The sequence below is a fragment of the Anser brachyrhynchus genome (assembly GCF_964034855.1).
Source record: "Anser brachyrhynchus genome assembly, chromosome: 4".
Lineage (NCBI taxonomy): Eukaryota > Metazoa > Chordata > Aves > Anseriformes > Anatidae > Anser > Anser brachyrhynchus.
Genome location: NC_137698.1, coordinates 34,496,766 through 34,521,906, shown reverse-complemented (window position 1 = coordinate 34,521,906; position 25,141 = coordinate 34,496,766). Strand labels below are relative to the sequence as shown.

Here is a 25,141-nt window from a genome sequence, read left to right as displayed (position 1 = left end):
ATTGCATTGCCATCATGGTGATGAATAACAGAGACAAAATCGAGAGGGAAATTTATATGATTTCATGGGGAGAGATTTGCAGTAGATGCTAACTGTAGGAATTCAAATTTCATCAAAATGTCAATACATGTATGACTATTTATTCCTTTCCCATTTAGGTTGTCCTTTATTTAATGACATACAGTTGGTGGTAAATGGCAGTAATCTGTTGTCTCAGCATTTTGAAAGCAATAGACATTTTTCACCTCTTCAAAAATTGTTCACAACATCAGCTTCTTCTGAAGTAAGGTGAATTGAGCTTGCTGTGCAGTTGCCCTATGTGGAGGTGCCGTTACAGCACACAGGATTTACCGAACTGTCAGAGGAATTTTGTCATTGGCTGGCTTTACTCTTTCAGCTGTGCTAACTTGAATAATGGTCATAATCTGACTTCAAGATTTCAGATATTAAATGCAGAAGGTTACATAAAGCATTTGGCTCAAAAATATGTATATGGTATGTGGGTTGAAGTTCTGAGGTTGTCATTATAAATTTGTTTCATTCAGTTTGGCAAGCATGTTTAGGAAATACTGATGTTCTTTTTCTGGATGATAAACAGCAACAGTAGGGTTTGGAGGAAGCTGGTACAATGAATTGTTTTTGAAACTCCATCTGCTTGGTTTGTAGAATGCCGTGTTATGAAGTCGTCTTATTCCCGATCATCTGGCATGAGGTATTCTGGGTCCAAAAGTCCAGGACCTTCACGTCGAAGCAAATCACCTGCCTCAGGTACAACTTCTAAGAAAGAGATAAACACATAAAATGCATGAAATCTAGGATTTGTTTAATGGATTGAAAAGGCTGTTGGCTATACGTGAAATATAAGTGCCATGGTTTGTTTCCTGAGGTAAAAATGCTTTATCAGTTTCTCTCATAGATATAATACTGATCTATAACAAAATACACATTTATTTTTGAATCCTGAAAAGAAGTGTGGCTTCTATTTATTGATTAACAGGCATAAAAAGTTTCATTTTATGAAAACTGGAATATTTTGTACTAATTGTATGCTTGGGATATGCTTTCAGCATGGTGCTTGTATTTCTTGAAGACTCTAAGTACAGGATGGCTATGTGGTTAAATTGACGCTCATAGAATATAGCCTTAAAACTTTTGAATTCGAAAAGTTTTTCCTATATAAGATAAATATTGTCAAAACATAGGCTTTTGTTGTTTCACGTAATTTTAGGAGCTGTTCTGGAATATTTTTGCTCATTAACAGATCTTTTTTTCTTGTGCTTTTTGTAATTTCAAAGAAGGGTTCACATTGTGTATATGCCAGCAGTTTGACTGAACACCATAAATTCCAAACGCTGAGCCTTTTATACAAATAAGTAGAAGGGAGAAACTTGTTTTTCCTTTTTTAGTTCTGCATTTAATTTCTAAATATAATAAAACTTAATTGATTTTTTTCCCTCAGACCTGGAGAAGTAGCCCTGAAATCAAACCATTGAATATGTAAATATACAATGCTCTGTTTTGGTTGTAACTATATGCATGTAAGCTCCTGTGCGTGCATTCAAAACTGCAACATGTTTCATATTCTCATATCCATATCAATATTTATTTTGCTTAACTGATGCTGGTTAAAGTCATTTTCTGTCTGTGAGTTCTTTAAAAGTGGAATATTTATCATCTGTTTATAAAGTGTGAATACTTAACTGAAAAGCTTCAAAGGAGGACTGTAGTAAGAACAAAGAAAAATAAAAATGTAGCATGAAGGGCGAGTTTCACCAGCGATATACATTTCATGCGATCCTGTTAACCCCAGCGAGATTGCATGGGAAATCTATCAACAATGAATTTTATGCAACGTATTTAGAAATCAGCACTGTCATTTCCTTACTTATTTCTACTTGGACACATCCATTGGTTAGGTTAATTTGAAAAGTTTATCCAAAGTGTCTGGTATTTATCCTTCTATTTACTTGCCATTTTTCCTCATGTAGTCTTTAGTTATCTTTATTTTCCCTTCTTTCTTTCATGCATGTTCAGAGCTGTTTTAATAACTTTTCTCCTTAATGTCTTTTTCCTTTGTGTCAAATATATGAGTACAGTAAAGAGGGGTGGCCACTACTCCAGTGCATATTCTTCAGCAAAATCCCCAGGTGAGCCATTACTGTTATGGCTGTATATCACTAGTGTGTCTCCTTCCTTTCCATTCACCTTTCCTCTGCGTCTGTGAATATTTCCAAGCTTGTAACACATATTTTGCATTTGGTGAGCCAGAGACTCTAGTGTTTTTACTAAAGTAGATCTTTGAAAAAATATAAGTGATGCTTTATAGTTGCTGGACATCTGCTAATGGCGTCAACATTAAATTTGTGAAGGTATAATCTCACTGCAAGTAGAGGAGCATTCTGAGCAGCAACACATTCGTATTCTAAAGCATGCAATAACAGAAAATTTGAACCAGTGCAAAAAGAAAGGGGGAAGAGCTGACAAAAAAGCAGTGCAAAAACACGTGCCACAGTTTTTCATTTTATTTACAGTTTCTTACTCTCCTTTTTCTTCTTTTGTTATTTCAGCCTAAGTTCTAAAACAGTGAGAAACTTCTTTGGACTTTCAGTTCAAAGTGAAAGTATGTTTGTCATTGCTTTAAAACACTACAGCTCTTAGAACTAATGTGTGCTTTCATTAGCAAATAATTTGTGACTTTGGACTATTAGAATTTAACTATTTAAAGGGTATTCATAGTTTTTTCAGTTTTCAAGGTTCTGATATGGTAAAGAATTGTCACCTAATATGTACAATTTGAAGAATAACAGAGAAGATATTTTTCTGTATGTTCAGGCCACTACATGTGTAGTAAGAAACCTCAGAAGAACTTATAGTTAGAAAATAGATAAGAAAGGTAAGTTTTGCATACACGTAAAATAGCAAATCAATAGCAGCAAACAAGTTTAAGTGCTAAAAACAAATACAGGTGACTTATGTGTTTTGTGGTTTAAAAAAAAAAAAAGTACTGCTGTCTCAGTAGCAGCTGGTTGACTATCTGTACCTGTGAAATTTTTACATCTACAAAGGGCCAAGTCCAGCTTTTACCATTGTGGTTGTGTACTAACTTGCATGAAGTGGATCATAAAAAGCATTCACAAAGCTGTATCTACAGGCAGCTCTGTTAAGTATGAAGCTCAGCGGAGTGTACAATGTGTGGTAGAATCATAGAACAAAATTTGTAAAGGACATCAGGAGGTCATCTAGTCATGCCCCTGCCAGACTTGTCCACCAAGTCTAGCTAAGATACCAGCTAAGAGCTGGAGTACTGTGAGGGTGGGATGTACTTTCCTAGAGAGTTATGAGAGAAAAGATGATGTTGATCAGCCAGTCTCACGGGTACAGTTCAGTGGTTCTGTCAGTGCTTTAAAGGAGAATAGTGACTTAGAAACAGATAGAGATGTCTTACAGTGCAGCCCTCAATGGTCATACTCAGGAAATACTGACTTTTCAATAAGCTTTATAAAAAAAATTTGTGAATAAAGAAAAATTGTTTTGCTCCTGTAGTAATAGTTGGTCATTTGGAAGCAGATTCTTCAAGTGAAATATCTGATTTTTGTTCATGAACTTTACAGATCAGAATTTACCCAATGGCTAGAGCAAATTGTGTATGACCTTTCAAGAATAAGAAAACATAAGATAGCATTTGCTAGTCCTTTTCATCTTCATACTTACAAATTCTTTATAAAACAATGAAGTGTTGACATGCCCAGTTTAAAGAAGGTTATCTAAAACAAAGTGATGAAAAATAGTGTATTTAGAGATCTGCAGGAGGGACGTAGGCTCCTAAATTCCTTTAGCTTCTTAAAAAATGCACTTAAGCTGCATTTTGCTATTTGCTATATGCAGCTTTGCTATTGCTCTTGCATGTAACGCTTGTTAAAGTCAAAAGTAAAATTATCCTAAGAATACCAGATGCTTTTTGCATAAAAAGAAAAAATAAATCTTAGTCCTGTAACAGAGCTGCGAACGTAAATTGAACTTTTAAGATTTCAAGACAAACTTATTCTGTATCTAAATGCTAATTAGTGGTATCTTAACATCATACTTGAGAGAGAGAGACAGTTCTGGACAACAGGGATTTGTGGAAGCTACAGTGCCATCAGCCTGGCCTAGTGATAGATAGACTACCTATAGATAGACTGCTTAAGTAGAAAATGTGGTATTTAGAAAGCATCTTCAGCACTCAGAGAATGTTGGGGTACTAGGTTAATAGATAGTTGTAAAATAAAGTCAATAATGTTCATTAAGAAGTGATGTATAACCTGTGATGGACTCCTGAGTGTGTAAAGAATGTGTGTAGATGTAACCATTATTTACTTTGTAGCTAAACTTCTATTTGTCAGGGTTCCTTTTTAAAATTTCTTTCTGAAAAAAAAAAAAAAAGATTCTTCAGCAGGAATCAGCTGTGAAACCTTTTAGCTCTTAAATTTCTGCCTAGTGTTTTTCCTCTCCTAGGAAAAATGAGGTTCAGTTAGAGAGGAAATAATGTTGCATCATATTGTGCATTGTGTGTGATGAACAGTATGTTATTTTCATAATGAAATTCATCAGTCTGTTTTTTCAGAAAAATACAGGGAGTAACCTAAATGTTACTCAAATCACTACAGATACAACAGGTATTGTATCAGACCTTCCTGGAAAAGTGGACTTAAGATGAATGAATTCCTGAAGTCAAGAGGGAAAATATTTAATGTTTTCATAAAATACTACAAACAGATACTTGAACTTCTTGGAAGTTCAGGAATTACCTACTAGCTTTTGGGTGCTGGTTTGTTGTTTGTTTTTTTTTTTTTTAAACTAAATCAATTTTTTCTGAACTTCTAGTCAAGTTCCGTATCAGACAAACAGCTCGTACTTCGTTTGCCTATTTTGCTTAAAACAAACAAACAAAAACTTAAAAAGGAAAAAAAATACAAAAAGGGTATGTTCTGTGAAACATTCTACCTGAAAAGTAATCATTGATACAAAAAGGAGAGGTGGACAGTTCAATGTATGTGCTTATGAAGACTTTGTCTTTCCATAGTTTATTGTGCTATATCACAATAAATTATGGAATTTAAAGAGATTATGGCTATTATTTGCCCAAAGCTCTTCCACTGGCAAAGTACAGAGTAGGCTTTTTTAAACTCTGGAATGGCAATGTGTTAATTGTCTGTTGTCTTGGTCTGATATCCAGCCACATGGGTTTTGGGGGAGCAATTGTGTGTCACGTGAGCATATAATTTATTCCTAAATGCTGATGAGTCTGTTTTGATCTTTGTATGCAGACTTGAGTATATTATGTTTAAAAGCAAGTTAGGTGTTGTTTTTTGTTTTATTTTGTTTTGTTTTCCTTTTACTCATTTTTTCTTTCCATTTGTTTGCATTTATTGCTTTGGCTAGTTAATGGAACCCCAAGCAGTCAATTGTCCACCCCAAAATCTACAAAGTCCTCCAGTTCTTCACCAACAAGCCCAGGCAGCTTCCGTGGACTCAAGGTAAGTAGCAGAACCATCAAAAATACTCAATTCCCTTATTAATTAAATGATGTATGACATTAGCACTGAAGAATAGAAAGAGTTATAATTCTGTAGGGCAGCCTTGCTAATATGATTGTTGAGTTAAGGTGGAAAAGAGAGCTGAAGTAAGATTTTTGTATTTTGTCTTAGGCTTCCAGTATGAAACTCAGCTTAGGGAAGGTTGAGGGTGGTGATGATGGCTTGAATATGTCAATTTATCCTTCAAATTTTCCATTGTTTTGTAGATTGCAGAAATTCCCTGAGTAATTTATATTCCCTTAGGCTATTTAAATGTAATATCATCTTCCGGATACCTTATCATCCTGTAGTATTGATCAAAATTTCATCTGAAGCACCCCTCTTCATCCACGGCACTCAATTTCACCACTTAATGCAATCTGAAAAGCATGTGAGGTGTTCCTTTGGGAGTGTCCTTTTGTCTGGCAGCTTTTTCTCTGTGTTGCACCAAAAGAATTCTCCTCTCCTACTTAAAAAATGGCAACATGTACAGTTCTTAGAGGCTGCTCTGAGCCTTTTGCTTGGTGAAATAAAAGGAATGGTCTGGAGCACAGCAGAGCTGCATTGTGCAGCTGTCCATTCAAGGAGAATTTTCTTATGAAATCATCAATTGCAGCCTTTGTGGAAGCGCACTAGATGGTTCTTTCTCTGATTATTCTGATCAAGTAATAGCTCCCACTGGTGAACACAACAGTTGTGAAGAGGCTGTACATTCTGCAGAAAACTGTTGTCTTAATTAAGGGACTGGCAAAAGGACGTGATTTGAATAGTATTTAGTTTTGGGTTTTGACATGCTAATTGTTGCCGCATCTTTGTCTGTTTTTCAAGGAGTAGCACACTGACTTCTGCCAGGCTTCTGTGATAATTTTGAGAAAAGATTTTGATTTATATGTTAAATTTCAATATATTTTTAGTTGTTTGGTTCATTGAAGCAATTTAGTGTCGATGATCTGTACCATTCTGTACTCTTATCTCCAAAGCAACATGGATTGGTCTTTCTCTTTTAAAGCATTTTCAAGAGCAGTTATAGTTCAGACATTGAAAATTATAACTGTGGTCTTAAAATTTGTCTGGATAGCTCTCATATAAAATTTACACAAAGCCCTCAGCTTGTCAGTGCTATATTTAACACATGCTCTTTTTTCTTTCTTTAGTGAAACTACAAGTTTAGAAACTAGATAATTTGGTTCATTTTTTTTTTCCTGCACTGTCTAGTCTGCTTTTAGCAGATTAAAGCTCCATTAAGAAGCAGATAATTCTGTTAGTAACAAGCAATTTTCAGCAAAGCGGACATGTCGTACTTCCCCTTCACTGTCAACCTCACTGAAGTAAGCTCTTGTACATTTTCATTTTGGAATTTCATTGGTGCTGGGTATTAATGGGTTTTCATGTCAAATAACTCATTCCTCTGGCCAAAGAAAACATCAGAAACTAATTAATCGTCTTGGACCTGAGGTAGTGAGTACCTCTTGTTTTATCCCATTGGGGTGCATCTTTTCAGTAGGAGGATCCCAGCTGTGCTCCTGAGACTAAAGACAGAGAAAGTTAGCTGGTGAATCTCAGAATAAATTCCAAAACAATCAAGTGCACCACACAGTTTCTTGTCTAGAACATAACGTTCTAGAAGTAATACTTTTGTATTACTTAATCAACATAAAACCAGTAACATGGAAAGCATGGTTTTATGCAAAACCAGATTGTTTTAAGAAAACCGTTATTATTTTTGTAGGATTGATCTTGGTCAGTCTGTTGAGGGAAACAGAGAGAAAGCAGAGATCAAGTTTAATATTTTGAGATTATTGCTTTACTCTATTGTTAAAGAATTCCTTGTTGCTAAGACTACATCACTGCACAGACAAGTAGTCCGGCTTCCTGCACTTATTTAAAGAAGGTGCCATGACAGTTGAATGAAAACGTAGATATAAATAAATACTGTGGCAGACAGTGAAGGAATAAAGTATATTTCTGAGATTTTTGGCTTCGAAAATGCAGTATTGTGGCTGCCTTGTTGTTTATAAAGCATACATGTTTATTTTTATAGAACATGAAACAGGAACACTTAGAAAAATGTCAAAAATATGATTTTTTGTGAGCTTGAGTTAGCAGGAAAAGGGAACAAATCCTGTAGAGAGCAGGCCACCAGAGCAGCTGCACACAAACTGTCCTTTATAAACAATGTTGCATGGAAAGACAGAGCAAAATAAAATACATCACTATAGATTAGAAGCTGGCTAAGTTGTTTGAAGATCAGCCTAGTGCTAGGTATCAAGGCAGTAAACTTATAAAAGATACTGATTGTAACAGCAATTTTTTTCTCAGTCTCAGACATCACATCTTACATCATATTCTCTGCATGCCACTTTTCCTTTAAAGTAAAGTCTTTTCAGTCCCCAGGGATTCCTTCTGCTTTACAGCACTTTATCAGAAGTGGTATGCTCAGGCACAGAATCTCCTTGCAGGAAACAGTCCTGATGAACAGCCTATCTTTTAAGAGAAGGGCTTTCCTTCTGCCTCTTTTTCACTCTCCAACTAGAGTACCCTTGTACTATTAATTGTTCAGTACATACAGTAGGCCAGTGTGCTGTTCAACATCCCAGTTTTGCAGAAGTGTTTAAAAAGATTTTACTGGAGTCTGAGGTGACATTGAAGTCCTAGGATTTTATGCTATGGTTGCAGAATAATAAAAACTACAGAATTTCCCCACAACCCCAAATAAATGCCTTTATCCTAGTAAGTGAAAAATATGGATATTGTCTTTTGAGTACAGATGAGTAAATAAATAAGGATACTCATTAAAGAAGCACACACAGTTGTGTGCTGCTATGTATTTTTGTTATTGTTTATTTTTAACCTCACAATTTTAGCCCATTACTAAGCATTTGACTTTGCAGAGAGTTTGTTTCAAGGTAAGGATTCAAATATAAAAAGTAACAGGTAAGGGCATGAGGTAAATGACTGCTCTGTATGATAAGCTTTTTTGAGCTAATGTGCTGAGCTTTTTATCTTTCTATTAAGTTTTCTATGGAGATTAAAATTTGTTCATGGATTAAGAAATAATAGTAATACTGCATTAGTTGGCACAGGACAAATGACTGAGGAGTCCTTTTTCTGTTCTGTAGACAGGTGACATGGTTTAGTGCTTTTATTTGGTTCTGTGTGTTTATAGACTCAGATATGTAATGCCATTAGGGGTTACTGAGCACGATTTTTACCATAAAAATGATCAGTTACTGGATTAAGTATGAGATTTTGAAAAGTGGTGTTGCAATATTTTTATGCTTACTTGAATGCATTTTGTTGTTCCCTCTTGAAAATAAGTACTATGAAGTCTTGACATCTCTTTAAAGAAATAAAATTGTACTAATAAAGAAGCTTTACATTTAAGGCGTTTCTTAGAAACCCAATGCTAAATAATAGTGTTTGAATTTGTCTCTATTACTTTTTTGACTGATTGACCAAATGACCAAAGTGAAAGGGTATTAAAACCCAATCCAACAAATAACATAAGCACTTGCTTAACTTTAAGCTATTGAGTAGTCCCGTTTACTTGAGACTGTTAATGTACTTAAAGTTAAACATGTGCTTAAGTGATTTGAGAGATTAGTACCTTACCTTCATCAAGGCTTTAATCTTCAGTATTGTACACGTGTCTATCTGTTAGCAATTGCATATTAAGAATATTTACAAGGAATTATCCAACCTAGGCAACAGCGGTTCTCTGAGGAATTCTTTACCTGTTGCCCGTGGTGAAGTTACAATTCACCATCCTTCTTGCTCATAGAGCGGATGAGGAGTTGGATAATCTCTGCTGGAAGGGAAACTGATGTTTTGCACTCAGTGTTAAGTCCTCTCACCTCTGTCTTACGTTCACTAAAAGCTTTACATAACGTGACGAAACTCAAAATCTCTTTAGGAGAAAGGGTAAATCTTGACATGATTCTTCAGTGTTTCCAGAGCCGAGAAATGAAATGTATGACATAATAGATATGAAATACCATGTATGCTCAAAATAATGCTAGCAAAATCACTAAGTGTTAATTGGCTATTTTATTGTTACAGGTATAGCTCCTTGATACAGGTGGGCTACTGGTGATTTTGAGTTTCACTTATGAAGTTCTTGTATATAGTTTCTGTCTTACAGATTTTGTTAGTATTGAGCATTATAATAAATACCAACAATATCTAACTAGAAATACTGATTATATAAATATGATTTCATTTGTTTCAAAATATCCTGTTGCCCTTTTTTACCACAGCTTTTCACAGATGAGTTACAGTGACACTGTGAAAGTGTTCCCAGATTTCAGAGAATACTTCTACAAATAGTTATTTCACAATTTCACTAAAATACTTGTAGTCTACAATTAGATTCACCAGCAATTTTAATTCTTTCATGAAGACAGAGAAAGCTTCTTTGAGAATATCAAGTTTTTCTAAAGGCTTGAGAGTTGACATTCTCTTCTTAGCTGTCAATTGAAAGACTACCTTAGCAATGCCAGATCAGACCTTGAGAAAAAGTTAACAATATTAGACTTTTGCTCAGTTTGGACAGATAGACTTGGAGGATTTTACAGGACCTTGAAATATTAGTAATAATATTTGTGTATTTCTGACTAGAATTTTCTAAACAGAAGGGTGTGGGTGCATGTACACATGTGCCACACAGATCTGTCTGTTTAGCACATTATGAATGTGCTGGAGGACAAAGGCATTACATTTAGTGTATATCAGACATAGTATGAGGCTGTTGAACAACCATAAGAGGTCTGACTGAGGTCAAGGAAGCACTTGCATGTACACGTACAGGACTTTTGTAAACCTAGCAATATGATGGCAAAAAGTCTTCCATTTCTATCCAGACAGGCAAAACAGACCGTTAGGAGGAAAGCTGTAACATTACAGAAAAACATGCTCTAGAAGGCACCATCCAATGTATTTGCAAGAGGCTGCCCATTCAATATGTAAAAAGCCCAAAACATTTCCACAAATACCTGTCACAGACAATTAATCTACCACTGAGTGCAAAGGTTTGTCAAATAAGGTACCATTCTACTTCAAGAGAATATGGGTTTATCCTATGTGTAGACTTCCTCACACTCTTATAAAAAATAAAATCCTACCAGATATATAGTTACATGGTTTTACTTTATCTCCCTCCACCTTTCCATTTTAAATACAAACACTAGATTTACTTTTTTTCTGATGTACAGTACTGTTTTGACTCAAAAGACTTACTAAAAGTCATCTGTACTGGACCAGTAGACGCAGCATAATTAAAATGAAGACTGACAAGCTGCTGGTTTTTTTTTCACTCCTAAATCATAGACTCAAATTCCGAAACAGATCTTAAGGGACCCCGACCAGTCCTTCCTTGCTACTTATCCATCATGTTACATTTGCATACTCATTTCAGTTCATGCTCTTGGACTCTGTGATGGTTTAAAGGCTTTTTATAGGTTTTGCTTGATCTTTTTTTGTTCTTTTGATTTCTTATCATTAACTTAAAAGTAGAGAACCTGATAGAATATCTGGCAGGATGCAGCTGTCTGGCACCAATAGACACAGCATACTTCATATGTCTAAAAAAAAAATCCTACAGTGCTTTAATTAGTATTTATCTGTTGTGTATTAGAAATAGGTGTTCTACTGTGAATGAAGTAATAATGTTGTTTAGGGGGTCATCAAACAGAAGAATTCTCCTGTGGACAGGACTGGATATTAGTCATACAGAATTTAGACTTTCTCTGTAGAGAAAACTTTTTGTTGTTGTTTTTTCACCATGTTAGCATTGAAACTTCTTAAAGTACAAATTATATTTTGAGGCAAATTGTATACATGGACAGCATGCTAGAAATTTCTTCTATAAAAGAATTTCATTCCTTTAAATAGTTTTAAAGATAGGTTTGCCTACTTGGATACCAGAACCAGTTTGAATAATGCAGAATTTTTAACAGATTGGATATTAGCAGAGATGAAAGGAAGAATGCTAAATGCCTGACGGTTAGTTAACGTCAAGGTACAGTAGCCATGTTAGGTACTAGAGTACGTGTATTATATTCACAAATATGACAAAAAATAGTGTGAGTGTTTCTGAGAAAATGGTGTGTCATATTGGTAAACCTGGTGAGATGAGCCACAGTCAATCTTATAAAATAGTCTAGAGTATAGAGAAATGTGTTGAATACTTTTGTGAGCCTGAAAAAAATGGTTCCACAGAAAAATCATCTCAGTGTATTTGTGTGGAAAAACAAAACAACAATACAGTTGGGCAGGTTTGCTAGCAACCTTTTATAGCATATTTAATTACTCTGTAAATTGATTTGCAACTAGTTTTGAAAACTGTGTTCACTGAGACGGTATCAGTATCTCTAACAATTGTATTGCATTGTGCATTTGGCTCTGGCTGTGCTGTTGAAACAAATTACTTGTGGGGAGACAACCTGAGGGAAGTAAAGGCAATGACTGATATGTCTTGTATTGCATAATGCATAATTAATAACAAACACCACATGAGCGACTGTCAGCATTAGGTGTTCATGGCCAGTAGCATCCCCATTCTGAGGTGACTGGCTTATTTTGAAGACGTTGCTGCTCTAAATTCCGACGTGAGCTTTTGAAAACAAGAAGTCAAATTCTCCCTCAGGTCTGAGTTTTCTAGGATTTGCATATGAGTGAGAGGGTAGATTTAAGTCCTGTGCACTCTGAATTTATCATGTGTAAGGGGAGCAGTATTTAAACAGAGCAGTAGTGCTGTGTGGACTGGAATAGAGGAGAAGGAATTGTTTCCAAGTCTAATCTGCAGTGTGATCATAGATTCCATGCATATTCACTAGTATAGTATCAAAGCAGCGTGTATCCTTTTCTCATCTCCTTGCTAGTTCAGGCATGACTAGTGAACCAGTCAAGTGGGATACCAACAGTGGAAGTTACTCCAAATACTACGTCTGGTTACTTAAATGATTAGAAATCACTTTCTTAATAATAGTTACTTAATTATGTGTCACTTGTTATCAATTCTGACCTCTTCCCAACCTTTTCTAGCTAATCAAGCACCTCACAGACATCTTGAGAATTTATTTCTACTGTGCTATGACACGGGAGGGAAATAACTAGTCTGGTTTTGCTGCTGAGAAACTGAGACCCCCCAGACCCACAGCTTCCAAATTACTGGTAGTGTGGGTTTGCTCTCATCTCTAGAACCACGAGGTAAATTATTGGCAGAGCTAAAGTTAAACCTACTGTTTCAGGTTCTGATCCAGCATCTCTGCCACAACAGTAGCAATAAACCTTTTCTTTTTCTTATCCCTCTTTTTTCCTGCTCCTATTTGCTTCCTTCCTGTAAACACTGTGGCAAGAAGGAATGTGCCCAGTCACATTCTAACTTGATTACAAGGATGAAGGAAGTTGGAAATGTGGGCTAGGTATTCCCTTGTATTGTCACTCACTCAAAATCCAAAATAGTCATCAGCAAAAATATTAGTGATCTAACGCTTTGCAGTGATCTCTTCTGTTATCCCTGCTTCACGCTTGAAGAAGATGTGACTGACGGGTTAAGAAACTGACTCATAAATTTGCATCAATGTCTTTTAACCCAGTTGTCCTTGCTCCTGGACCTTGTTAAACAAATAGGTTGTTTAGAAATACAGCTACATTAACATAGCGTGATTTATGTTTTTTTAGCAATGTGTAGTAGTAGTAGCTGCCTGGTTGCTGTTTGTTGCTACTTCTATGCCAAATGCTGGTAAACAGCATTGTTTTAGAGGTTCTGCAACATTACGTTGTACAGCTTCTAGTTACTGTACCTTTAGCTGATCTGGCAGTTCAGCTGCCACTAGAAACTTAAGCATTCATTAGCATTTCATGAGCCTTTAGACAATATCCCTATCTGTCAATTCAGTTCTTTCATTGACAATAGTGTTAATGATTTAAAATATTCTGCAGTGTAACCAGACAATGTCAGCTAAAATGGGAAATGCTGCATTTGCATTCCCGGTATCATGCAAAGCCATTTCCACAGACACTGAGCTTAAGGCAGAGAAGCATTTTAATCCTTGATGTGGTGAGCAGTGAGAACTATTATAATAGCCCATGAAGAAAACAAGGTACTGGAACTCAACAGAACAGCAAGAAATGCTACATAGAGAAGTATATTTATAGTGTAATATATTTAATAGAATTTATTAAATTACTAAACTACACTTAACTGTAATGGGAGAGTTTATAAAAGCAATGGTGCATAGAATAGATCCAGTATGTTTTAGTGTTCATTGCATTCATTCATATGCCTCCACTCCTTTTAAAAATAAAATCTGATTGTTGTGTATATCCCTGGGCAGTATGACAGGACAACTTTGAGTGGAATTGTGAAGATTCAGATCGAGCACCAGTTAAGTTGTTAGTGCAGCAAAAGCAATTTTCTCCAGACTTCGTCCTTCAAAATCAGTTAGATACTTGTTTTTTTACACAGACATCTAGCGTGAAGGTCTTGTAGATGCCTTGAGTCTTTACATCCATAATAACCTAAAGTACAAACTGCTAAATTGTCTAGCACATTTGACTATCATACATGTTCTAGGCCGCCTATACCAAAATTCTGTTCTTTAAATGTAAACTAGTAGGCCATGCAAGTATTTCTACATCACCTTCCTAGTGTGCTTCAGTGCTAATCTGAAGAGGGTGTGGATTGATGGAGTTCAGTTAAGGAAACCTCTGACACTGCCATCTGTGACATAGATGTGTTAGAATACAGCAGGGACTGCGTTCTTGTGGCACTGGCCACTCAGTAGTTGTCTGGAGATGACTGTCTTTGGGTTTGAATTTATGTGAAAATGTATTTTAACCAGTATGCAGTGTATTGTAGTGATCTTGTTCCACAGAATGAGGAGGGAAATGTTTGTGCAGTGGGAGGAAATTTTCTTTGCTGTTTATAGGCTTGCTGAAATGTGTTCGACTATTTATGTAAACAGGAATATCAAGGTTGCATCTCAAGTTGGTGAAAGTGTCACTGATGTATTATAATGAAGATGAACTGTGAGAAAGCAAGAATGAAAATAAAATGGAAGTGGAAAAGTAAACTGACTCTCTATAGGTGTTTTCAGGCTTTTTGAAAATTTGTAAATTTGCTGTTGTTTTCTCGAAATTTCTCCGCCGCCTTGTGAGTACTTTACCATGAGAAATAACAAGATCTTACATACTTTCATAGATCCCTCCACATGGTGGATCTTCTTCCAATGTGAATGGTATACCTGAATCACTCCGTTGCCAGAGTCCTGAAGGTAAGACACCAACAATTACTTTCCTTGCAAAATTTTTTCTCTAAGTAACAGTTGGTTCAGCAATGTCAGATGATTTCCAGTGTCTTCAAATCACTTTTTGTTCTGAGATACCTGATACCCTATTAACAGCCAATCAGAAAAATTGTTAATTGCATTTACTACATCAAGGCCGTAAAGCTAGAAAATAAATTTTATTCTTTTTTGTCAAATAGTAGCATATTACCGGATCCCCCTTTTCACTAGTCACTCTTGAGAATTTGAGTGATTTTGAACGTGACTTGTAGGGCATCACCAGAAATGTGTTACGGCTGGTTTGAGAGTGAGGTTCTCTTCATAACTGCATGTGGTGCTTCAGGTAGAATCACTAGGCCCACCAGCTGACCTTAGCTAAACTTAACCTTTAGTTCCTTAGCTCTTTAAATCAATGTTACTTCTTTAAAATTTTATTTTAAAGTCTTTTTAAATTTAAAAATAGTAAAATAAGCAGCTATCAAACTTACATTTTGGATGTTTCAGCAACAGTTAAGTGAACTTGAAGAAGTTCAACAGATAAAACATTTGGTGCGTTCTAAAAATGATCAAAGACTTGGTGCCTCTGAATCACTATTTAATTCCCCTTATTGTTGATTTATTTTTTTGGTATCATCTTTTATGGAATAAGAAATGTAGGAATCAAATTTCGTATTCATTGGTCGAGGTCTTATTGCCACATTAAAAGAAAGAAACAAAAGCGTAGCAGATGATTTCATCATGGCAATGGTAGAGCCTGCTTTATTCTAAAAAAAAAAAAAGGGGGGAAAAAAATAATTGGATGGGATTATGCTCTTTATTTAATAAAGTTATTTTTACTTGCCATTTTGTTTTTTTTACCTGCCTTTTAGATGAATCTTACTTCCATTTTTTGCTTTCAGTATGCAAAAATATCAAAAAGATACTTCAAAACAAGTGTTTTGTGTTCAGAAAATATTCTGTGTTCATTACTTTTAAAGTACATCCACACACAAAGTAATATTTGATTTATGTGTTCAAAGGTCAGATAACTCTGATTAGCCTTACCTTGTTCATTGTTATGTTCTTAGGTCTTATAAGATAAAAATAAGAGAATAAGCTGTGAGGAAAACAGCTTACTTTTCACTTCTGTTTTGTGTTTATGAATCCTTATTCCGTATCTGCCTATGGGGGATACATTACATCCTGCTGACACCTCTCTTCCTTCGTTACTGACCTTGCCTTTTTGCAGGTGTGAATGGAAACAAGTGCTTAGTGTCATCCACCATTCTAGAGAAGTATAAAGTTGGAAAGGTGATTGGTGATGGCAATTTTGCTGTTGTGAAGGAGTGCATAGAACGGTGAGCAAGGAAAATGTTCAGTAATGCTGTTTATTTTACTGGATAAAGCTGTGTATTAGCATAATTGCATGAAAAATGTGATGAGGTGAATACAAAGAGCAGTTGCAAAGATACGCCTATGCTTCAGGAGAGCTAGACATAGCACAACACACAGAGCTCTCTATGTGTTATTCCAGCAAAGGAATATGAGAGCAGCAGTGGAACATGGCTTTTTTATCCCCCAAATTAAGGAGGTATTACCTTCTTATGGAAGCTCTTAAGGAAAACCCTGTAGATCTTCAAGAAACTCCCTCTCACCACAGGTAAGGCTGTTGTGGCTGGCAGGAAATTTTATGTGGAATCTAAGCAGTCTCCCAGAGCACCTCAGCTCTGCCTCAGCAGTTCTGCTGCTGTAATATCCTACTGCCTGCTGCTTAAATGATTTTTCACAGCTTTAGGTAATACTGTGAGCAAAGTATTTTTAAAGGTATAGAGTCGGTGGCAGTTAGCCTGTGCTATTGACTCCCTTTTGCTTGCTTGTTCGGTGAGGTAGTATGGTGAGGAGCCAGGGACTTAAATCAGTCTTTCAGTATTCCAGACTCTGAAATATTCTTGTGCATGACTTCCCTTGGGGTAGGCAGGATACCTTTACAGACCTGTGCTGTATTACTGCTCTTCCCCTGCAAGCTTTGTGTCACACTTTGCTGCTGGTGTAAACATAGCAGATGATGTGACTGTCACTTTCTCAGTTTATGTTTTAGAACCACCTTCTGCTATCTTCATCACTCCGAGAGTTATGTCAGCTTCCTAAATATTATGAAGAATCTCCAGCTTGACTACAAGTACCAGGCAAATTCAGCAAATGTCTGTAGAAACCATAGAACTTACAGGAACAGTTTCTATTATTTGATCTCTGTCTGATGGTTTTCTTTAAAAGAAACATAATTATGAATGGAAACAACTCATTCCAGTCTAGCAGATCATAGTTTCATATACAGACACTCTTTCCGAGTCATCCAAATGAGCCAAAAGGGTTAGGCAGTAAGGCTGAACATGCTAAGCATAGATGTATGGGTCTTACAGTCCCTAACATTATGCAGCCATTACTGTTTTTCCTCAAGAGAAAGGTTTCCTGATACTGTGTTTGATTCATTTCTCTCCATTACTGAGGATAATATTGGCAGATGATATGCAACACAAATCTAATACTTCCTTCTGGTTTATAGCAATGAATGATGATCATTATTTTTAATACCTTTTTGAGAAGGTGATATACTAGCATCCAAGGTTTATATATTAAAGAATAAAGACTGAGGTGGCAGCTTCTAGAGATACTAGCTGATTACAGTACTGATAAAGAAAAAAAAAAGTGACTAACAGTGATCTGAGTATGCTACAGTTACTGTTCCAAACAAGTTCCTATTGCACGTGCAGGTTTAAGATAATGCTTCTCGTCAGTGTCAACATCTAGATTCCATGGTCTTAATGCTTCTTTTTTTTGGAATGGTTTCTACCAAGAAACTGTGGTTCCTGACAAGTGGTACCACATCAAAGTAGAATCATTTCCATAGTGCATTAAAAACTGCAGGTCTGATACAAAAATTGTGAAAAGGCAATATAGCCAGCTGTGTTGAAAATTGATTTCTGTCCATTTTGTCTTGCAAGAAGCTACACATAAGAGGCTTGAGAGAAACGGTGAATGATGCTTCACAGTGTCTTCCCACACGCTGTAAGGCTGGCCACAAATCCTTTGTTATCCACAGAGTGAACAACATTCATAAAAGATATCAGGTTAAATGCATAAGATAACATAAGCTAATATTTTTAGGAATAACTGCTATGCATTTTGGAAATCACATAAGTTCCGCTGAAAATGGGACATGGGCTGCTAAGTCACTTGGGTTTCTAAATGTCTTCTGTGCTTTCTGGAATGAGAGGATTGGACTAGAAAGACAACCTTCCAATTATTTAAAAACATGAAAAATAAAATTTAAACTTGATTACCTAGTTTTGTATTTGATCCCACCTTTATATTTAGTGAAGCATTATTAAATGAATTTTATATAAAATAAATATACTGCAATTGTTGCTAACAATAATGAGAGAGGAAATACCAACTATAAATTCTCTTTTTTTTAATTTCTTTTTAATTATTATATCTAATTTCTCATAGTGCTGTGCTTGGAAGCCTCAGTTATAAAGCCAGGATCCCATTATATCAGCTGTTCTACAAAAAGAATTAAATGCTCTCTTTTGCAAAGGGTGCCTATATGTCTATATATGAAGACATGAGTCAACAGATGGATACTGACAGCTAGATAGAAGAATGCCAGAAACCTGTCAGACAATACTGGTCAATATGATAGGCAGTGATATCAGCACACAAATTGTGTCGCTGATATCCTTTTTTTTTTTCTTAGGTGTTATAAAGGACATTTGCAGAAGGGATTTGAAATTGGTTAATGAATTGGCTTTGTGAATGTTAACTCCTCTTTCTACACAGTATAAATGCTGAAGGTTTCCTAAGTGGGTTTTGCTGATCAGTTGTTTGCAGACTTTCAGATAGTACACTTAATTTAGTGTAACATAAATTGCGATTTTGAATTATACACTGTATTCATAGTAGATTTTACATCAGGTCTGTAAGAGGATAGCATTTCACAGATACCACTTAGATAGCACTTCTGTCTAAATACTGGATCAGGTTGTAACTATGACAACCTAGCAGATACAGCTGCACTGTGAGAGCAGAAATTCTGTACTGCATCTTTTCAATAACGGATAATTTGATTGTGAAACAGTAACTCTGTTCCTTTTTTGCAAAGTAGTCATTTTGATTAGCTGTATCTAATGCAAAAAAGTATAGTGAGAATTAAACTGTAAGCTTTAAAATGTACCTGATTTTTCCTTTTGTAATTGCCTCCATTTTTTATTTATTTATTTTTAACCATACAGGTTAGTGCTGTTCTGAGGGACACTGGAGTCTCTTGGTACTAATACGAAACAATATAGTAGCAATAGGACATTTAATTTTAACTCATCCTTAATATAAGTAGTAATGTCATCTTTGGTGTTTTTTGTTTGTTTGTTGTTTTTTAAAAAAAAGTCATTCACTTGTGCTTCTTTCTCATTTTTCCCCTTCTGAAGAAATGTAGAACATTTTTGTTGCTTAAAGGGGCAAAAAGCAAAATAGAGCTCCTTCTTTCAGGGACAGTATTTATTGAAAATAGTCATCCTTTTTACTTCGTATATAACCACCTTCTCAAACGTCCGGTCACTTTAGATACTTGCTACAGAGTTCCATAGAATGCTGAATAAAAATAGAGAATGAACGAAATACAAAAGGACAAAATTAGCACCTAAAAAAATCCAGCAGGATTTTAGACTAGTCTGTAATAAAACAGAAGGCCTAGCTCTACTGAATCCTATTAAATTTTTCCAGTAGGGTATCAGTTTTTCTTCTGCTCACTTACACGTAAACATGCATGATTTTATCTTTAAAGCCTAGCAGTTGAACAAAGCTAAGTGGAAGGCTTAAGACAGATTTTGCATGTTGCATTAAAGTGAGTGCTAGGTCACAGAAGAATGAATTGCAGCTGGAGCCTGGGATTAATATACAAAGTGAGCCAGGTTGTGGTAGTCAGGGAAACAGCAGGCACAAATGTTGCTGAGAAAATGAAAAACAAAATCAAGTCCATTCTGTGAATTTTCTGTCAGCAATCTCCATGGGTCAAGGCATTAAGATCTATATTCTTACAGATAATGCCACATAATGTTGACTGGTTTCTGATTAATTCTGATGAACTGTTCTCATATTTTTTATTGCTAGATCCACAGGAAAGGAGTTTGCACTGAAGATCATTGACAAGGCTAAATGCTGTGGAAAGGTAGCGTACAACAATTTACATGCATAAGAATAATAGCAGAAACAGCACGAGCAGCTGCTCATTAGTCATAAATGGTGGGTGTGTTTGGGTTTTCTGACTGTCTGTTCAACAGGGTGATGATATTCCATCCAAGAAGCAAAGCAGTGAGTGTTAGTCTGCTAGATTATAGAGTTAAAAAAAAAAAAAAAAAAACCTGTACCAATCAGAGAGAAATTGATGAAATATAGCCTGATGATTTTGATCTGTAAAACATAAGAGGAAATTTGCTGCTATATCTGTATTTATATAATTCCCTTCCCTCTCTGCCTCTTACTTTTATCTTTTTATGGCTATACATACTCCTTTTATATACAGAATATATATTTGGAAAGAAATTTTCTCAACCATTTCTTTCTGTTTATTTAGTTTCACATCCTTGAGAACAAAGATCTCTTAACAAGAGAATTCATTATGCTTTATTTTTAATACATTAGAAAAAGACAAAAATTTCCTCCGCAACAGAAGAGCATGTTACGTAATGGAAGTAAGTATCCTAGAGTTTCACACACCACCTCACAACTACAGGGATTTTAAAAACAAGGAAAAAAATCAACAACAGGTAAAACACAATCAAGAATGTAGACTATGTGTTAGAACAAATAACAAAAACATGAAATACTTCTATTTTAACTGCTTTGCCTGTGAACAATATACCTTAAAAACAAGGTGCTCTTGAGGAGCTTGACTCAAATGGATAGTTTAGCGTTAGCTAAAAGAAAACTTGGGGCACAGTATTAATTAACAATCAAATTCTGGATTAAAGACTTTGAGAGCAGGACATGAATTCCATTCTCTCAAGGTTACTAAAAAGACAGTCTTTTTTGATGCAAATACCTTATTTTGTATGTAAATGACCACACTGAAATGATTCTGAAGTTAACTTTGCAACCAAGTCAGGCTTTTAATTCAGTGGTATCCTTTTTGTCAATTACATGGAGTAACTGCTTACAGTACAGTTCTGAGTCACAAATGCTAGAAGTGACCTTGTAGGATGCTGTTGTAAGTCTGTGTGATGTTCTTTGTATGCTAAGGAGCGGCACATTACCGGATACTAATTGTATACTAGCATTACTTGCTATGATGACTTGCTCTGGACCTCTGCTTAGAGGTGCTCTAACAGAAATGGTCAATCTGTGGAGATTTTAAGTTGTGTATTAGGTAGTAGGAGATGAATGTTCCCTCCCCCCATCACTTTTTCTCATATTCTCTAAGTTTATTTAAGGGAGAATTTAGAAAGGAATCTTAAAAATGTATAACCACAAGAAAAACAGTGCTAGAATTGCCTTACTGAGATTTAAATGTTGGCATTTCTTCGGCTGTTGGAAGGATGAGCTAGTGTGGTTTACTGCAAAAGAAAACTTCTGGGTGATTTTTACTGCTTGCAGCTTCAGATGTTTCTGTTACTTGTCTGAGTCAGCCTCTTAAGTATCATGAATTGGAATGGTCTGGAGACAGACAAGCCATTCTATGCAGTAGATTTTAGACTTATTTTCTAGTTAGCATTGCTGCTACTTCAAAACAAACAAAAAAGAACAAAAGAAGAATAACACTATGGATGTACACCTGTCTGTTTTGAAAGGACCAGTATCTGTATAGCTGCATACAGATGTGTTGTGTGTGTGTGTGTGTAAACAGAGGACTGTGGTTAACAAGATGTTGATAGCTGTTAGGGCAGTGCCAGAACTATCTATCTATAAGAAGGGCCGCAGGGCAGACCCGGGGAACTATAGGCCTGTCAGTTTGACCTCAGTGCCGGGGAAGCTCATGGAGCAGATTATCTTGAGGGTCATCACGCAGCACTTGCAGGGCAAGCAGGCGATCAGGCCCAGTCAGCATGGGTTTATGAAAGGCAGGTCCTGCTTGACGAACCTGATCTCCTTCTATGACCAAGTGACGCGCTTGGTGGATGAGGGAAAGGCTGTGGACGTGGTCTACCTTGACCTCAGTAAGGCTTTTGACACCGTTCCCCACAACATTCTCCTCAAGAAACTGGCTGCTCGGGGCTTGGACTGGCGTACGCTTCGCTGGGTTAGAAACTGGCTGGATGGCCGGGCCCAGAGAGTTGTGGTGAATGGAGTCAAATCTGGTTGGAGGCCGGTCACTAGTGGAGTCCCCCAGGGCTCGGTACTGGGGCCGGTCCTCTTTAATATCTTTATTGATGATCTGGATGAGGGCGTCCAGTGCACCCTCAGTAAGTTTGCAGATGACACCAAGCTAAGTGCGTGTGTCGATCTGCTCGAGGGCAGGAAGGCTCTGCAGGAGGATCTGCATAGGCTGGAGCGATGGGCTGAGGTCAACTGCATGAAGTTCAACAAGGCCAAGTGCCGGGTCCTGCACCTGGGCTGCAACAACCCCAAGCAGAGCTACAGGCTGGGAGATGAGTGGCTGGAAAGCTGCCTGGCCGAGAAGGACCTGGGAGTATTGGTGGATAGTCGGCTGAATATGAGCCAGCAGTGTGCCCAGGTGGCCAAGAAGGCCAACGGCATCCTGGCCTGTATAAGAAGCAGTGTGGCCAGCAGGTCGAGGGAAGTGATTGTGCCCCTGTACTCGGCTCTGGTGAGGCCGCACCTCGAGTACTGTGTTCAGTTTTGGGCCCCTCGCTACAGGAAGGACATGGACGTGCTCGAGCGAGTCCAGAGAAGGGCGACCAAGCTTGTGAGGGGTCTGGAGAACAAGTCTTACGAGGAGCGGCTGAGGGAGCTGGGCTTGTTCAGCCTGGAGAAGAGGAGGCTCAGGGGCGACCTCATCGCTCTCTACAGTTACCTGAAAGGAGGCTGTAGAGAGGTGGGGGTTGGTCTATTCTCCCACGTGCCTGGTGACAGGACGAGGGGGAATGGGCTAAAGTTGCGACAGGGGAGTTTTAGGTTGGATGTTAGGAAGTACTTCTTTACCGAAAGGGTTATTAAGCATTGGAACGGGCTGCCCAGGGAGGTGGTGGAGTCACCATCCCTGGAGGTCTTTAAAAGACGTTTAGATGTAGAGCTTAGGGATATGGTTTAGTGGAGTACTTAGTGTTAGGTCGGAGGTTGGACTCGATGATCTTGAGGTCTCTTCCAACCTAGAAAAATCTGTGAATCTGTGAAAACTGTCGAGAAAGAATTTCAACAAATAAAGTACTTAAAATTTGCTACAGCTTAGTCCTTCCTCACCCTCTCTCACATGCCAAGATAAGCCCTATCTTAAAAACAACCATCTGAACCAAATATGCATGACTTGTAAGTTGCTCACTGCTCTCTAGCAGTTTATGTTGGATGTCCTAAAACTTGAATACAGTTGACTAATGCATTTTCTACAAGCAGGCTAAATGTTAATTATGTGTTAATTTATCTGTAAATAAAACATATGAATGTAGACTAAAATCTATATTGTACTATCCAGGAGAATGTTATAAAAAGTTTTAGAATTATTTTTATAAATGACAAAAATTGACAAACCCATTGTTGTGGTTGAAAATAAGTAACTATATACTAGTCAGCATGTTGAAGACAGGCATCAAAACAGTAGCTCAGCAACATTTTGGAATCTTTTTTAAATGAACATTATTAGTAGTGATTTTAAATAAAGATCACTTATGCCTTGGTTTTTATTTAAAACAATTAACAATTGAGTCAAGTTAAATGAAGAAGGCATAGGTGAAGCATAGTGTCTCAGTCAGAATTAATGGATATAATAAATTGAGTATGTTACCTGTTCCTTAGGTAGAAAAATCTATAATAAGATTCTAGATTTTGTTTGGACTATTAACACTAGTTTTGAATTTACAGGCTTTCATCCATAAGGCTTAGTATGCTGTGGCTGTTCACTTTTGTCTGATGATGAAATTCAGCATTGTGTTTAACAAAATTGCTTCATGTTTGTTTGTGTTTGTTTTTTTTTTCTCCAGAGCACGTTTGCTTGGAGCAGACATATGTTTGTTCAGAATGACAATTGATGCTCTTTCAAATTGAATTTCAAAGGTGTGACTGTTGAACCCATATATGCCGCACCGTACTCACCAAATGAGATGCACACATGGCATGTGGTTTCTGAGTTACATAGCCACATAAAGCTTTGGCAAGAGCACTATAAATAACCCTGGAAATAGAAGTTAAAGTAGCATAAGATCTTTAATCACTGCTTATGCACAATGGATCACATCTACCTCTCGTGCTCTGCTCACAAATGCATGAATTGCATGCTACTAATCAGTGCATTAAACATTAGTAAGTTCAAACTCCGGTGAGATGATTTGATATCTGCCAAAGTAAAGGAAATTTCTGTTTTAAGCAGGCCTTGTTACTTAAAGGGAACCCTACATGCAGTATCTGTATTCCAATGTTTATAACAAAAAACGCAAATCATTCTTCCAATGAAAGGAGCATGTAGTTTTCTTCACTCTCCAGTGTTAACCAAGTGCTAAGACGTACTGGAAAACAAAACATCCTGAAACTAGTTGTTCTTGAAACCCCTTATTTTCTCAGAAGTATAAGGAAGGGGAAATAAAACTCAATCTGTGTGCTCTTAAGCTGTTGGAGCCACACTGACTTAACTGAGCAGGTACCTATTTTGCAGATTGTAAATCTGAACATACATATAAAATGAACTGAAATCTATAACCAAATCAGTTATCATATTTTTCACATATATAATCCATGTCCTTTTTAAAGTGCCGGTCCTTGAAATTAAATCCTAGGTAATCTGTCCTTGAGTAACCTACGCTAAATGAGAGGTGAGAGCTGGAGTGGATCAAGAACATGTTAACTATTGCTGGGGGGTGGCAGGCTACAATGATCCAGGTTCATTGATGTTCTGAGCATCCTAATACCCTCATAAGGAATATAATCTGCACTTCCTGAATTGCTGTCGTGTTCCGGGGTCTTTTTTTGGAGATAATCCATGGGTTATGTGTTTGAAATGTGGTATTTTAAATTAACTGCTGAAGTTCAGTTGGGCTAAAATACAAGTTAAAATCCAGCAGCTGACAATAGTTCTTTACTACATAATGAAATATCAAAATGAGTGCTCACTGAAGAGCTGATCAAAGGAAAAGGAAATTGGCCATTTTGTGTCTATTCATA

General features: G+C 36.7%; 1 protein-coding gene across 5 annotated transcripts in view; it reads left to right on the top strand.

The window, feature by feature from the left end:
* Positions 1-25,141, top strand: part of DCLK2 (doublecortin like kinase 2) — an 86,377-nt gene that overhangs the window by 42,298 nt on the left and 18,938 nt on the right. For 4 of the 5 annotated variants that reach the window (XR_013950208.1, XM_080589409.1, XM_080589412.1 and 1 more), the window contains exons 4-9: positions 667-768; positions 2,097-2,147; positions 5,422-5,516; positions 14,758-14,830; positions 16,071-16,179; positions 19,988-20,045. Coding sequence is in view for 4 of the 5 variants with exons in the window: in XM_080589409.1 (XP_080445535.1) it covers positions 667-768; positions 2,097-2,147; positions 5,422-5,516; positions 14,758-14,830; positions 16,071-16,179; positions 19,988-20,045 (488 nt within the window). In the remaining variant the exon portion in view is untranslated. The remainder of the gene's footprint in view (positions 1-666; positions 769-2,096; positions 2,148-5,421; positions 5,517-14,757; positions 14,831-16,070; positions 16,180-19,987; positions 20,046-25,141) is intronic. The other variant, XM_080589410.1, reaches the window with a different exon arrangement.